Source organism: Squalius cephalus (genome assembly GCF_949319135.1).
Source record: "Squalius cephalus genome assembly, chromosome: 15".
NCBI lineage: Eukaryota > Metazoa > Chordata > Actinopteri > Cypriniformes > Leuciscidae > Squalius > Squalius cephalus.
The window spans coordinates 19,227,799-19,240,991 of record NC_137136.1 but is presented as its reverse complement, the minus strand read 5'-3'; the positions used below and the strand labels follow the sequence as shown (position 1 = coordinate 19,240,991).

Genomic DNA, 13,193 nt, shown 5'->3' with positions numbered 1-13,193 from the left:
TCGCGCTGAACACTACTGGTTTCTCGCGGTGAGAAACGCATTGTGAACACCGTAAAGACGAGCGCTGCACGAGGGATTGCCCATCTGCAGCGTGCGAGGCGAGGTTCGGAAACGGTTGGGGAAAGAAGGCCTCCCCTCAGCGATCTTAGACCTGCGGGGAAAAGTGAAGAGCGCCGCCTGACGACCGCCGTACAGCGGGGTGGCTCGCTCAGGAGACAGCGGTGCGCTGCATAAGCTCTGGCAAAATCTGGAGAGCGCCACCAACTGCTCGCCACAAGGTAAACAACTCGTGTGAAACCTGCTAAATGCTGTTGTCTGTGTGCACTACATTATTACTGCCTAGATAGAAGTTGATTGATAATAATGCGTATTGTCAATCAGTTGGATTTCAATATCTGCACCCGTAATAGTCTTCTCGTTTATTGATGGACAGCAAATTGTGGACTCTTTATATTACACAACTGCCATATGCCATGAACGGATTAGGTAAAATATGAAGCTAAAGTATGAGAATTCCACTTGATGTGCATATAATATTAAATGCAATGAAATATTAAATAAATATTAAATAAATATCTGACATTGTTGACCAAAAGTAGGGACGCAGCTGTGGAACCTTATAAAAAAGAAATACTAACCTTCTTTTCTCAAGAACTAGTAACTTAGTAATATTAAAGTCCACATGAAATCAAATTTGACGTGTTTTTTTTTTTTTTTTTTTTTTGGCTTTCAGTATGAATATGTTAGCCTTACTGTTATCCATAAGCTAGTGTGCTCCAAAACAATGACAAAATTCACATAAGCATTAAGCATTTAAAACAATGACAAAATTCACATAAGCAATAAGCATTCAAAACGTAGGATGCAGCCGTAATCGCATACTTACTATAGTAGGCGAAAAACAGTATGTGACAAAAGAAGTATGTCTAAATTCACAGTACTCATAAAAGAGCAGGCAAAAAGTATCCGGTTGACCTACTTTTTCCAGCGAGATTCTGAAGTGTGCATACGATGGACACTTTACTATCCCGTGAGGCCACAGGAGAGGATTGGCAGTGAAGCGACGTAACTGACGCTGGTAGGTCACATGATGGTGACAACATGGCGAATGTAGTATGTCCAGATTACATTCATACTACACACATTCTTACTAGAACATACTTTTAGCAGTCATAAAGTAATTACTTATTCAAAATAAGTACCTAAAGAGAGAGTATTTGATTTCGAAATTCGGACGTAGTCACCGTCTCTCACTTCCGCCAATGTGGATAAATGATTTTGATGACATCCCTCTGCACTTCAGCTTCTTATAAGATTTTCTGTCCAATCAAATGCTCTCTAGAATCTAAAGTGTCCAACCCCTTACATTATAAATAGATGCTGAATCTGCGGCTAAAATCCATCACTTGTTTACACACTATCTACATGGTTCGAACAGTGTAAATATGCTTTATATTTAGACAAATGAAGTCTGGTTTCACGTTATTGTCATGAGAACTGCCACAGCGCGCCCACAGTCTTCTCCGGTCCAGAGACGACAGTACAGAGCAGATACCAGACCAGAAAACATATCACACCCCCTTGAATTCTGCACAGAATGCTATATTTTAAAGTGATATGGAGGAGAAACGGTTAGAGATTAGGAGGCAACTGCGGCTTTACCGAGCTCAATGGCTCTAGCCGAGCTGTGTTATAATCTAAACACTATTGGCTTTTTTAAAAAAGGGGAGGAGCTGTTGGATATGTCCAGTCCTGTCTTCCTGTTTCAGTGGAAATTACGTCAACACATTGAATAATGCTGCGCGTTTTAAGTTATTCGAAGCCCGCCCTAGGCTGATTTGTATGCCGGGGTACATGTCAGCTTAGGACTGACTTCGAATATTAAACTTAATATTGCTACTAGGTTGAGAGAAACTCATATAAATGGATTACTGAGTTATGGTCTGGTATTGAATGATAAAATAAAGAGAAAATCAAGTGAAATTGTACAGTTGTGTTAAGAACATTATAGCGACCATCTCTAAGTGGAAATGTTACTTTTTTTAAAACTAAATGGCAGATAAAGTGATGTGACCACTGATCTATATAGAATGACAGTCATTATATAGATCAGTGGATGTGACATGTTTTGTCCCATGTCTCGATGATTATATAAATTATGTCTGTAATATCTAATTATTGGCCTGTGGAAATCTGCTCCGAAACGATAAATGAAAGTGCAAGGCCAGACAATTTGTCTGGGACTCTGTCTTCTCTATAAGTTGGATTTTCTTCTTTTTTTGTTTCAGGTTGTTTTTAGGCTTAAGATTCATATCTGGCATGAGAATATATACTGAACCCAGTGGCTGTGACTCATCATAACCCCAGCAAAAGTCTTCGCATCTGAACAGGTTTAAACTGTTACCATGAGTGAGCAGGAGTATGTGGAGCATCAGTACATGTGCAGTGAGTGCCAGCAGCTTTTTAATACGCTGGAGGAGGTGCTGGTGCACCAACAGATCCACACCGGAGCAGAGGGGGACGAGGTGGAGATCCTGCCGAGCTTTGAGGACTGTGACGCTGGAGAGAGCCAGTATCAGTGCCTGGAGTGTGGAGCCATCCTCAGGAACCCTGACGAACTGCTGCTGCATCAAGAGCTGCACATGAGAGAGGCAGGCCAGGGTGAGTGCGGTGCTTATTATGTGTGCTGTACATGTCAGATTGTTTCCTTTGGAAGTGCGTGTAATCAGCACCTTAATGCTTTATTTTCAGAGCTATGTGAGGTCACAGAGGTGGATTCTGTCGACGCAGAAGTGCCAATCCAGTACCAGTGTCTGGAATGCCTGGCTCTCTTTGAGACACCTGAACTGTGGTTGGCACACAGACAGACACACAGCAGAAGCACCACCCACAGCAGCCTGAACACTGACACAGTGAGCTCACACACACACACACACTGATAAACTGAGCTGGGTATCCATGCAGATCTGATTCGCTCAGCTTCTGGTTCATTTGGGAATGCTCCAGCTGTAATTTTCATTTGTATATGAAAGAAATTCTCTCAGCTAATGAACCTTTTGACTTTTTTGAGTTGTTTATGAAAATGGGAATTTTAAATGAACAAACTATGCAGTTATGTGGATACCAGCAAAATAAAACAATACTTAAGAAGTAGTGTAGATATCTAATGTTGACAGACTAAATAAACAAAACCAATCTGTAATATCAGATTCGAGCTAATAACTCTTGTAGTGTCAGTAAGACAATATTGCTGTCTAATAGAGAAATCAATTATTAATATATGTGAAGCTGTCTACACTGTGAGTGCCACTGTCAGGCTCTTGAGGTGCTCAACAAACAAGTTGTGTGGGTACATACTCAGTGAATAAAAGATTTGTCTTGTCATTTAAAGAATCATTATCAAGATCATTCAAATGAATATTGCGATTAATCAGAAACTCTTACTGAAGAACTATCTTATAAACAGTCTAATTTAATTTTGTGTTCTGTTTCAGGAATATGTTCTTCAGGCAGATGGTACAGTCACTCCGGTTCAGTTGCTTAATGTGCAAAATCTAGTTCTGGATGAACAGAGGGCAGGCCAGATCCTGACCCTAGCCCAGGTCTGTTGCATACTACATACATTTATACACACACAACAAATACATTGTTTAAAGGGGGTTTGTTTTACTAATCTAACCAGGTGTGATGTGATAAAAGCGATGTTTGATTTACATTTCTGTCGTGCTGAGTAGTCCTCCCCATTCATTAGTCCAAATTCCTGCTGAAAACCATAGTTAAAATATGGTGTCACAAAATTTCACGGGTATAAAAATAAAGAATAAAAATCTTCTTAACTGATATTTTCTTCTTGTTTTGTTACTTAAGATAAAAAATAAACAGCTACTTAAAATACACGACACATTAAAAAACGTAATGTTGAGTACTGAACTTCCATCAAGCTTTTCGTGACAAAAATATCTTTTGAGATGGTTTTCGTTGAATTAATCCACAAATCAAAGCTGCCATGTAATGAGATCAATACCAAAGCCTGTCATTTAGACAGTATTTGGGAACTTCAGTTCAGTAAAGGTGCAGTAAACCATTTTTGTAAAACGCTGTTGAACGTAGATTGAAAAGAGCACCACAACAAACTTGTAGCCAATCAGCAGTCGGGGGCGTATACCACTCATGATGGGAGAGTAGAGAGAGAGAGCAAGAGGGGGATTTGAAGAAAGAGAGATGGCTGAGAGACTTTACAAAAGAGTAAAGGTCAGAGGAATATCACTGGAAAATGAAGGGTTACGATCAGGCAAGAGCTTTAGGACCCGTGTTAATATAAGAAAAGCTTTCTAGCGCTGGAGAGACCTGAAGGCCTGAAAACATGATGCTTTTGACGAGGTTGGGTTGTCTCTGCTCCATACGCGAGTAACATTGGTTTTCGTGTGTGTGGTACTGGCGACTAACAACGAACTCTTGCTTGTATAAACTTGTGTGCTGTATGTACATTTTTTGTTCTTACGCATCGTACGTTTGTCATCATATTTTTATTTTGCTTTGCTTCTGCTATGATAAAGAAGAATGAAGGGAGGGGGGTGTGTTTGTTTGGGTATCCACTAGTGTTTTCAACAATGAATCTCAGAAATCGCTTACCTTTAATAATTTTTCAAGAAGTGTGCTTGGGAAGATTCTTACGAATTTCCAGGAAATTCGCTTAAGACATTTCTTGAATCCGGCCCCAGGTTGTTCCCATCTTGTTCATTCTGAAGGTTCAGTGTGATAATGTCTGTGCCTATTGCCATATTGTTTTAGATCCCTGTTTCTTAGCTTACCTTTGTTGCTTTCATTTTTCAGGCTCTACGAGAGCAAGAAACCCCATCTAAAACTGCAGGCGCTCCTAGAACTATGCTAGTGCCAGCAAACGCTTCCATGCCTGGCTCCACCTCTGCGATGCTCCGTCTACAGTTCTGCTCCGCCCAAGCCATCGCTGACGGTTCTGCCTCAGCTACTCTCCGAAAAGCTAAACTCCTCGCCCCTCTCTTACCTACCGATCCTATCCGGCTGGACAATGTGACCACTTTGAACCTTCTCCCTTCCTCTGGCCAGGTGAACACACTAAAGAAGGAAAATGAGGAAATTTTAATTATCCATCCTTATGAGTGTTCTGAGTGTAATCTGCTGTTTAGCACACCAGAGGATTTCCTTCAACACCAGGGGGAGCACTTCTTAGGCCAGGACAAAGAGAGTGGGGACACTGGGGTGATGGTGGGGTATGATGACAGTTCTGGGGTTAAGGAAGATGAAGGAAGAAGCGACGGATCAGAAGAATGCAGCAAAGTTGGCAAAGTTAGTGGTGGGAGACGGACGTACACTGCCCGCTCAGCTGCTTTGGGTTTGACGGCGTCCGTCTCATCCAGCAATCTTCAGTGTGAGGAGTGCAAAAGAACGTTCACCTCTGCCAATCGGCTTGTGGCACACCTTCGTGTGCATGAACAAGGAACACACGAGTGCCCAGAGTGTGATAAAGTGTTTAAGAAGTTGGTGTCCCTTCAGACACACATGCGCACACACTCCGGTGAGGCACGTTTTCTGTGTGTGGACTGTGGACATGGTTTTACCACAGAGATGACTCTTATGATACACAGGTAATAACACACAAACTCTACAGCCAAATATCATAACTTGCTTGTGATTTGCATATCAAACATGGCATTTTTGTGTTGTCTTCCCCACTTTAGGAAATCCCATACATCTGAGCCACTGCACAAATGCCCATTTTGTGCCAAAACCTTCACCAACATGACCAAGTTCTTGTACCATCGCCGCACTCACCGAGTACGTGAGCCGACCACTCCAGTCTCTCAGGTAATTGTCGGTTTTAGGAAATTAGCAATGCACAAGATCAGCTTCATGTTGTTTATCAGTCGATATTAGAGATTCAATTTGTCTAATTTATCTGTATTGGTCAGTATTGGATATATATCAGGCAATATTTCCCCTTTTATATCCTTTAGATTGTCTTTGGCCTCCACAAAATTGAACTCGATCTTTAAAAGCATTTGGGATGCACTGATATTACAATTCTGTCCAAAACTGATATTTTGATAATTATTTTACATTTTTTGGCTGATAAGCGACAAATGCCTCGTATTAAAATTCTATACTGTTTTGTCTAAATAAAAAATAAAACACTAAAAACTAAAATCAATTGTTAAAATGCTACAATATAACACATTATATTGTACAGGATGAAAAATAGATTGCTAAAGATTACATTTAAGAGTATTATTAAATAATGACATTGCTTGTTATCTATGATTTAAATCTTAGTCAAAGTTCAAATGTGAAAACAGAGGAAATGAGCATGTACAATTTAACATTCAGGTGATGCTTATCCAATATTTACATTTTTTAAAATGTGTAAATAATTTTTTTTAAATAAAAAACATCTGCTGATAACCAATATTGTACAGATATATTGTGCATCCATTAAAAATTTGAATGATTGCATACTTGCACTAAGGTCTAACTTTGCATCTCCCTTTTTTCCATTTGTAATTAGAAGCAAATTAAGAAATATAGAATGTTTTTTTGTTTTGTATGAATTTACACTGTTTGTGCTTTTATTTGTTTTATCCACATAAACTGCAGAACCTAATAATTACACAAAGACCTATTATATACTTTTCTTTCCTTAAGATGGAACTGACTGTGAACTGTTAACAACAAGAACAAATATGTAAGATAAATTCAACTCTCTCCTCTCTGCAGTTTGTACTGGCACAGCAGTCTCCTCTCTCTATCATCCAGAGAGCAAGAGAACGAGAGACTGCTTGGAGGAAAGAAAGACAGTTGGTGACAATTCCTCCTGTGAAAGATGACAGAAAAGAGTCAAGCGACACAGGTCCTGTGCTCATTGAAGGTATTGCTGTGGTCTCCCAGTCTTCAGAGCCGACAGAGAATGGGCTTTATGCTGAACACTCAAACACAGAACAAGACCAAAATGGAGGGAAAATGCTGACAGACGACCCAAACCATTCAGCTACTGCCTATGTGGAAGGAGGAGGAGGGGGAGAAGAGGAAGGTAAACGCAGGACTCCTGCTGCTGAGGAAGATCCAAAGTTTCCGTGCTCTATCTGTAAAAAAAGATTCTCCTCACAGGTCCGTCTGTTGCGGCATCGCCGAACGACTCATATGACCGAAAGGCGTTTTAAATGCAACATCTGTGGGAAACCGTTCAAAAAGCAAATCCATCTGCGAAACCACCTGCGCACGCATACGGGCGAGCGGCCGTTCCAGTGCAGCGTATGCGGAAAGACCTTTTCCTCTCTTGCTAATCTTTCCCGCCATGGACTCACACACACGGGAGTTCGTCCCTACCGGTGTGACATTTGCCACAAAGCCTTCAGCCAGTCGTCAAATCTACGTCAACACCGTCAGCATCTTCACAGCAATGCAACACCCTCACCCTGTCCAGACTGCTCTGCCACTTTCATCCGTCCTGCTAAACTCGTAGCTCATCGTTTCCTTCACCACCCAGGGTCGCCGGCACCTTACCCCTGCCCGCACTGTCCCGAGGGGTTCTTGCGCAAGCGGCAGCGAGACATACACTGTCTGGAGGAGCATCCCGACCTGACTCAGCCTCACTGCATCTCCCAGGACTCCCAGGTTAGAGGTCAGCAGGGTTCAACAGATGACACCGAGCAACAAAGCGCTCCTTCAATGACCAAACCCAATCTGGATTGCACTATTTGCGGCAAGCGCTTAAACTCTCCTGCAAATCTTCGCCTACACCAGCTAAGTCACGGTCTTGGGCCCGGCCGGCCACGAGGCTCCAACTCCGGCCTTGGGAAGGCTCATCCCTGTCCGGTGTGTGGAAAACTGTTCGTTTCAGCCTCAAGCGTTACGCTACACCAGAGAGTTCACACCGGCGAGCGCCCGTATCCTTGTGCGATCTGCGGAAAACGTTTCCGCCAGAACACGCACCTGCGGGAGCACCTCCGCACCCATTCGGGCGAGCGTCCGTTCCGATGCGAGTTCTGCGAGAAGGGCTTTGTGCAGAGCATGCATCTGGCAGAACACCGGCGTACACACACGGGCGAGCGGCCGCATGCTTGCGGTGAATGTGGAAAGACATTCAGAACCGTTTCGAACCTTAGGAACCATCGGAAGACTCACGCTCGCTCCCAAAAGCAACAAGAGCCGGAGCACAGCGGAGAAGCAGTGCTCGCAGAATCCAACTCAGAAACTGTCACCGTTGTGGAGGCGTCCGAGATGGACATGGCAACAGCAATACCATCTTTCTGCCAGCTTGGACAGCCGCAGGTCTTTCAGATACAGACATCTAACCTGACACAGGTCTGTATGCTTGTTTTGCTTTGTGCAATTTTGTTAAAATCTTTGTGCACCAAGTAATGGTTTATATTTTCTCACTGTTTCAGACTCAGGGCACTCCCACTATCATGTGTAATGAGTTTGGAGAGACTATAGCCATCATTGAGACAAGCGGAGACCTGGCAGAGGCCATCGAGCTGTACCACACTGCACTGGAGGGTGGCATCAACATGGAGGCCATCACTGTGGACAACCTACAGTTGTTGTGAGAGAACAGTGACCATCAGTTCCCGTGACCATCATCTTGGAGATTTGAATATGATTAAAATGAGCTTAAGTAATGTCAGATGGGTCAGAACAAGCATCGAGACAAAAAAGGACAAGTTGAATTAGGCCAGGGTTTCTCAAACTCGGTCCTGGAGGGCCACTGTCCTGCACAGTTTAGCTCCAACCCTGATCAAACACACCTAGCTGTGAGTTTCTAGTGATCCTGAAGACATTAATTAGCTTGCTCAGGTGTGTTTGATCAGGGTTGGAGCTAAACTGTGCAGGACAGTGGCCCTCCAGGGCCGAGTTTGAGAAACCCTGAATTAGGCTGTCTAAGGTGTTGCAAATTCAAGACGTATTACTCAAAAAGCCACTCTAATAGATCCATTCAAATATTTTTCAGCCTTGTTTTGACTTTTTTGAGACAAAAATAGGGCTGATTTTAGAGGATGCAACTGAAGTCTGTGATAAAATTGCTCCTGTTTTGGGATTAGGAATGGACAGTCTGGCTTGCTGATGACACTCTTGTTCTGACAGAAGGCATGATGGCACAGATTTAGAAAGAAATACACCCATAGACAGTGGAGCAAGTTGATACCACAGGACGGCTGAAAATGATCCTAGTTTACATTCTTGACCTGCAGTTCTTGCGAGGAGGTAGTTTAAGGGCATTGAGCTGAGGAACAAAACAACAGGGAAGAGGGAAAACAAAACATGTTAGTGCTCATCATGGACAGACATTATGCACCATCACTGCGATGGACAAAGGATCCCCACATTTCTGTCTGTACACTGAATGTTTGTAGCTTTTTTTAATGTTATGATGCTGATTTGGAGAAGTCTTGCTAATAAACTTAAACTGTTCTTCTCTGTCTCGCTTGTAATTGCTTTGAGGAAGTGTAGTTATAGCAGAACTAGCCAGAAACCATGATGTCACCTTAAAGGGACAGTTACAAACTGAACATTCTGTCATAATTTCCTCTATTCTGTGGAACAGGTATATGATATTTTGAAGAATGTTTCAACTGTTTTGGTTCATACAATGAAAGTCAAATGTTGCCAAAATAACATTGTAACACGCCGACTCATTGAATGTACAAAAACACACCGACACATTTTGAAAATGTTCCACAGACGAAAGTCATACAGGTTTGGAACAATGTGAGGGTAGGTATATTAACCTTTTTTTGAGTGAACTTTAAATCTGTTTTTGATGTTACGTGGAATCTATTAGTCTCTCTATACTGTAATTGACTTTGTAGGCTGATTTCCTGTACAGCACCAAATACCCACAATGTAGCATACTTGCATATGGACACAACCCATCATCCCTTTATTCTTAAAAATCACATGAAGCATCTAATAGCTTGATGAGCTTTCCAAAACTTCTTCCCCGGTCCAAAAAGAATATTTACATTAATGTCATCCCAGAATCACACACAAAAACAGATCAATGACATTTTACTACAAAGAAAATCAAAATGCTGTATGACATCACCCAATCACTGTCCAGTGAAGAGATAATACTAGTCTTTTTTTGTGTGTGTGTAGCGTATAACGGAGAAGAGGCTGTTTATTTGAACATCTGTTTATTTGTATACTGAGAGATACAGTTAAAATGTAGAACTTATCAGTATAAAGTATTTCTTTGATATGTAAAGCAGCAAAACAAGGTAACGCAATAACAGTTTATAACCATATTTCTTTATTTATCCTTTTGTTTTACAATTTTATTTCCTGTTACTGGCTTTGTTCCTTCCAATGATGCTTTTGCTCTTTATTCTGATGGTCGAGTCTTTGGACTCTTACGGCATTTATGTACAACAAAGACCAGCGTGCAGGAGAAGATCACCGTTGATGGCCTCCCAGTCCCACCTTACAGCCTTAAAGTGATTGAGAAAAGAACGATAAAGTGACAGGAGAAGGAATGAAGGGGAGGAATGTAAGTGGCAAATGGAATTATTAATAATAATAATAATAAAAGTATACAACTATCAGAAAGATGTTTGGAGTCTTATATCAAAGGCCTATGTAATTACTTCCTGGTAAGAAATAAAACATTGTGAATACCAAGATAAAGAGAAACATGTTTAAAAAAAGGTAGTGGAAGGGCCTCTAGGAGTGAGGGAAGAGGGTGAACTCATCCCTCTGTTTCTGCTAAAGAAAGAGTATATTAATAGGAATACAGTATATATAGGTTATAAGGATCAGATCCACAAGAACAACAAAGCATTAATAAGAACAGTAATAATGAGAGATAATTTTATAACATAATGACCTGTAGCATTACTTGTTGAAAAATCAAGTTTCTTCTCTAAAAAGTTAATAAAATTCTTATGGTATATTTTTAAGAATATATTCCCAACATTCTCATTGCTCTGTGCTTCACCAGCTCATGAAAAGTTGAATAAAAAAGGCAAGGAAAGAAATGTTTAAATATGTGGAATCTCTTAATGTATGGAAAAACATAAATCAATGGCAATAATGTGCCTGTTGACTTCCCTTCCATGACCTTTTCCTTCATGGCTAGCCAATCAGAGGCTTTGGAATGACTCCAGTTTGATTGGCAACCACTAAAGCCAATCATAGGACGAAAGGTTTCCAAATGGCAGCACGCAGTTCAGAGTCCCTCTCCGAAGGTTTTCAGTGCCTTAACAAAGCTCTCCGTGAAAAGTCTTCAAAATTAAAACACCACAGAAGAAATAAAAACACAAAATATCAAAAATAAAAGTCCAATAAGTCTTCATTATCACTTAAACTCAGCCAATGGAGGCCCGCCTCACAATGACCTGCAGTAACCCACGAACCAATTTAAAAAAACACCTGTGGCCAAACTACTGCCAATCAGGCCATATGAACAAAACTCAGTCTGAAAATGGATTGGGTGCCCTCATACATCCCGCCTTTCTAGAGACATCAGCAGCACTGTGACTTCACTGGCGTATAGGACAGGCCCACTAGTATCAAAGTCCAAAGGAAGCCTAACGACTAGGATAATGCTGTAAATTCAAGAGTGTCTGTGTTTATGTAGGCAAGTGTCTGCGCGTGTCAAATGTTAAGTTTTCATAATTCAATGTCACGTAAAATACTGAAAAGTTTCAAAACCCTAAAGTGTTTTAAGGCGTCTCCCCCCATCTTCTCCATAGACATGAAAATTTTGCTCTTGCTTTTTCTCTCTATGTCCTTCGCAGGCGGTCATAGCAGAGACAAGACAACAAATGTAGATCATGCAGACGTTGAGGGGAGACATCTGGTCTTCAAGCCATCCGTCTGCCCGTCAACCTCATCTGGTAGAGTCCTGTGAATCGCCAGCGTTTCTGGGCTCCTCGGGGCTGTTCTGCTCCCGCTCTCGCTCCACATCTCTTTCCTGAGGGTCTGCCCCCACAGCCATGTCACTGATGGCCACCCCAGAAGGTCCCGGTAACGAGGAAAGATCTGAAATGCCAGCCGATTCTGACGGAGCTGCCGTTTGCATGATCTTTTGCCGGACCTCACGGATCTTGAGCTGCAAGCACACCTTAGTGGGGAAGATATCAGCGTATCGCGCCTGGAACGCAGCAGTAGCTTGAGCTATTGATCGACAGAGAGAGGGGCGAAAGGGGGAGAGAAAGACGGCATTAGATGGAGACAGGAACTGAAAAGGACAGGTTAACTACTATTGGACTATCCCAGGGACGCCCAACTCAGACTCAGCCAACATCAAGAAGAGCAAAAAGTTTTGTTCCGTCTCTCACACAAATTATTTTTTTGCAACTGCATGGAAATGAGAGATCAGCACAGCATTTAAAAATTCATACTTCATACTTGTAGATTTCCAACATTTGATGGTGAGAAAAATGACAGAGGAAACTGAAAATGATTAAACTGGTAATTATTATGCCAAAAATTATAATTACAATTATTAATCATGATAGTTGTCATTTCATACATTTATTTGAACATTTCATTGGAATTTCATGCAAGCATAAATCAAGAAAATGTCAGTTTATACACAGGGTTTATTTGACCTCATCTTGTCTCCTGATTGATTATATTCATCACATTTATTAAATTAACAAACTCTACATTATTAAAACTAGTAAAACAGTGTTTTTTTCTATTAAAATCAAATCAAAATGAAACACTGTGAAACATTGTGCATTTATTCAGCTGCCACAAACACAAACATAGTTGAGATTCATATTTTATTACATTTCATCACAGAGAAAGTTCTCTCACAGATTTTTATGCCCCCGGACCCCCTAGAGGGGCCGAGGTCCACCCACCACAGTTTCCCAATAACTGTTTGTTAAATTTCCTGTCTGTGTGACACACACACGACTCACGACACACACGCACAGAAAACTGCTTTAGACAGCGTGAGCCGGCCGCATTGAGTACTCTTTCGTGCTTGAACGAACAAAAGCACACAAAATTATGCCAAAATGCCTGTTTTGTTCAGTATCCTCATAAGCACAGTCTTAAAATGAGTTAAATAAAGTCTTAAATGAATGTAAGGAGTTATGAAAATAGGATGCACATCAGATCCGAATCATGTGCATCAGGTCTTAAAAGTGACAGCAGCCTAATAAACCTGCTGATGTCACTAATGTTAATCAAAGAACAAAAGAAAA

General features: G+C 41.4%; 2 protein-coding genes across 4 annotated transcripts in view; one reads left to right on the top strand and one right to left on the bottom strand.

Annotated features, from left to right (window-relative positions):
* The first annotated feature begins 152 nt into the window (after positions 1 to 152).
* znf526 (zinc finger protein 526) lies at positions 153 to 9,445 on the top strand. 2 transcript variants are annotated; one of them, XM_079894773.1, is made up of 9 exons: positions 153 to 278; positions 2,289 to 2,661; positions 2,752 to 2,912; positions 3,495 to 3,602; positions 4,834 to 5,624; positions 5,718 to 5,844; positions 6,751 to 8,337; positions 8,421 to 8,706; positions 8,881 to 9,445. In XM_079894773.1, exons 2-8 carry the CDS (start codon positions 2,406 to 2,408, stop codon positions 8,580 to 8,582), a joined length of 3,192 nt encoding a protein of 1,063 aa, XP_079750899.1. In that variant the 5' UTR covers positions 153 to 278; positions 2,289 to 2,405; the 3' UTR covers positions 8,583 to 8,706; positions 8,881 to 9,445. The 2 variants fall into 2 exon arrangements, with proteins under 2 accessions (XP_079750899.1, XP_079750900.1); XM_079894774.1 differs by having other exon boundaries at positions 8,421 to 8,712; positions 8,888 to 9,445.
* Positions 9,446 to 10,635: 1,190 nt separating this feature from the next.
* The window catches only part of cicb (capicua transcriptional repressor b), a 43,745-nt gene continuing 41,187 nt past the window's right edge, over positions 10,636 to 13,193 (bottom strand). For both annotated transcript variants that reach the window (XM_079895911.1, XM_079895912.1), the window contains one exon: positions 10,636 to 12,150. In XM_079895911.1, the coding sequence (XP_079752037.1) occupies positions 11,864 to 12,150 (287 nt within the window). In that variant the 3' untranslated portion in view covers positions 10,636 to 11,863. The remainder of the gene's footprint in view (positions 12,151 to 13,193) is intronic.

Bases quoted from the DNA above. Each gene is read 5' to 3' on its own strand.
- znf526 (XM_079894773.1), top strand. From the start codon at position 2,406: ATGAGTGAGCAGGAGTATGTGGAGCATCAGTACATGTGCAGTGAGTGC. The intron at 3,603-4,833 runs GTCTGTTGCATA...TTCATTTTTCAG, and splicing joins AGATCCTGACCCTAGCCCAG to GCTCTACGAGAGCAAGAAAC. The intron at 5,845-6,750 runs GTAATTGTCGGT...TCCTCTCTGCAG, and splicing joins CGACCACTCCAGTCTCTCAG to TTTGTACTGGCACAGCAGTC.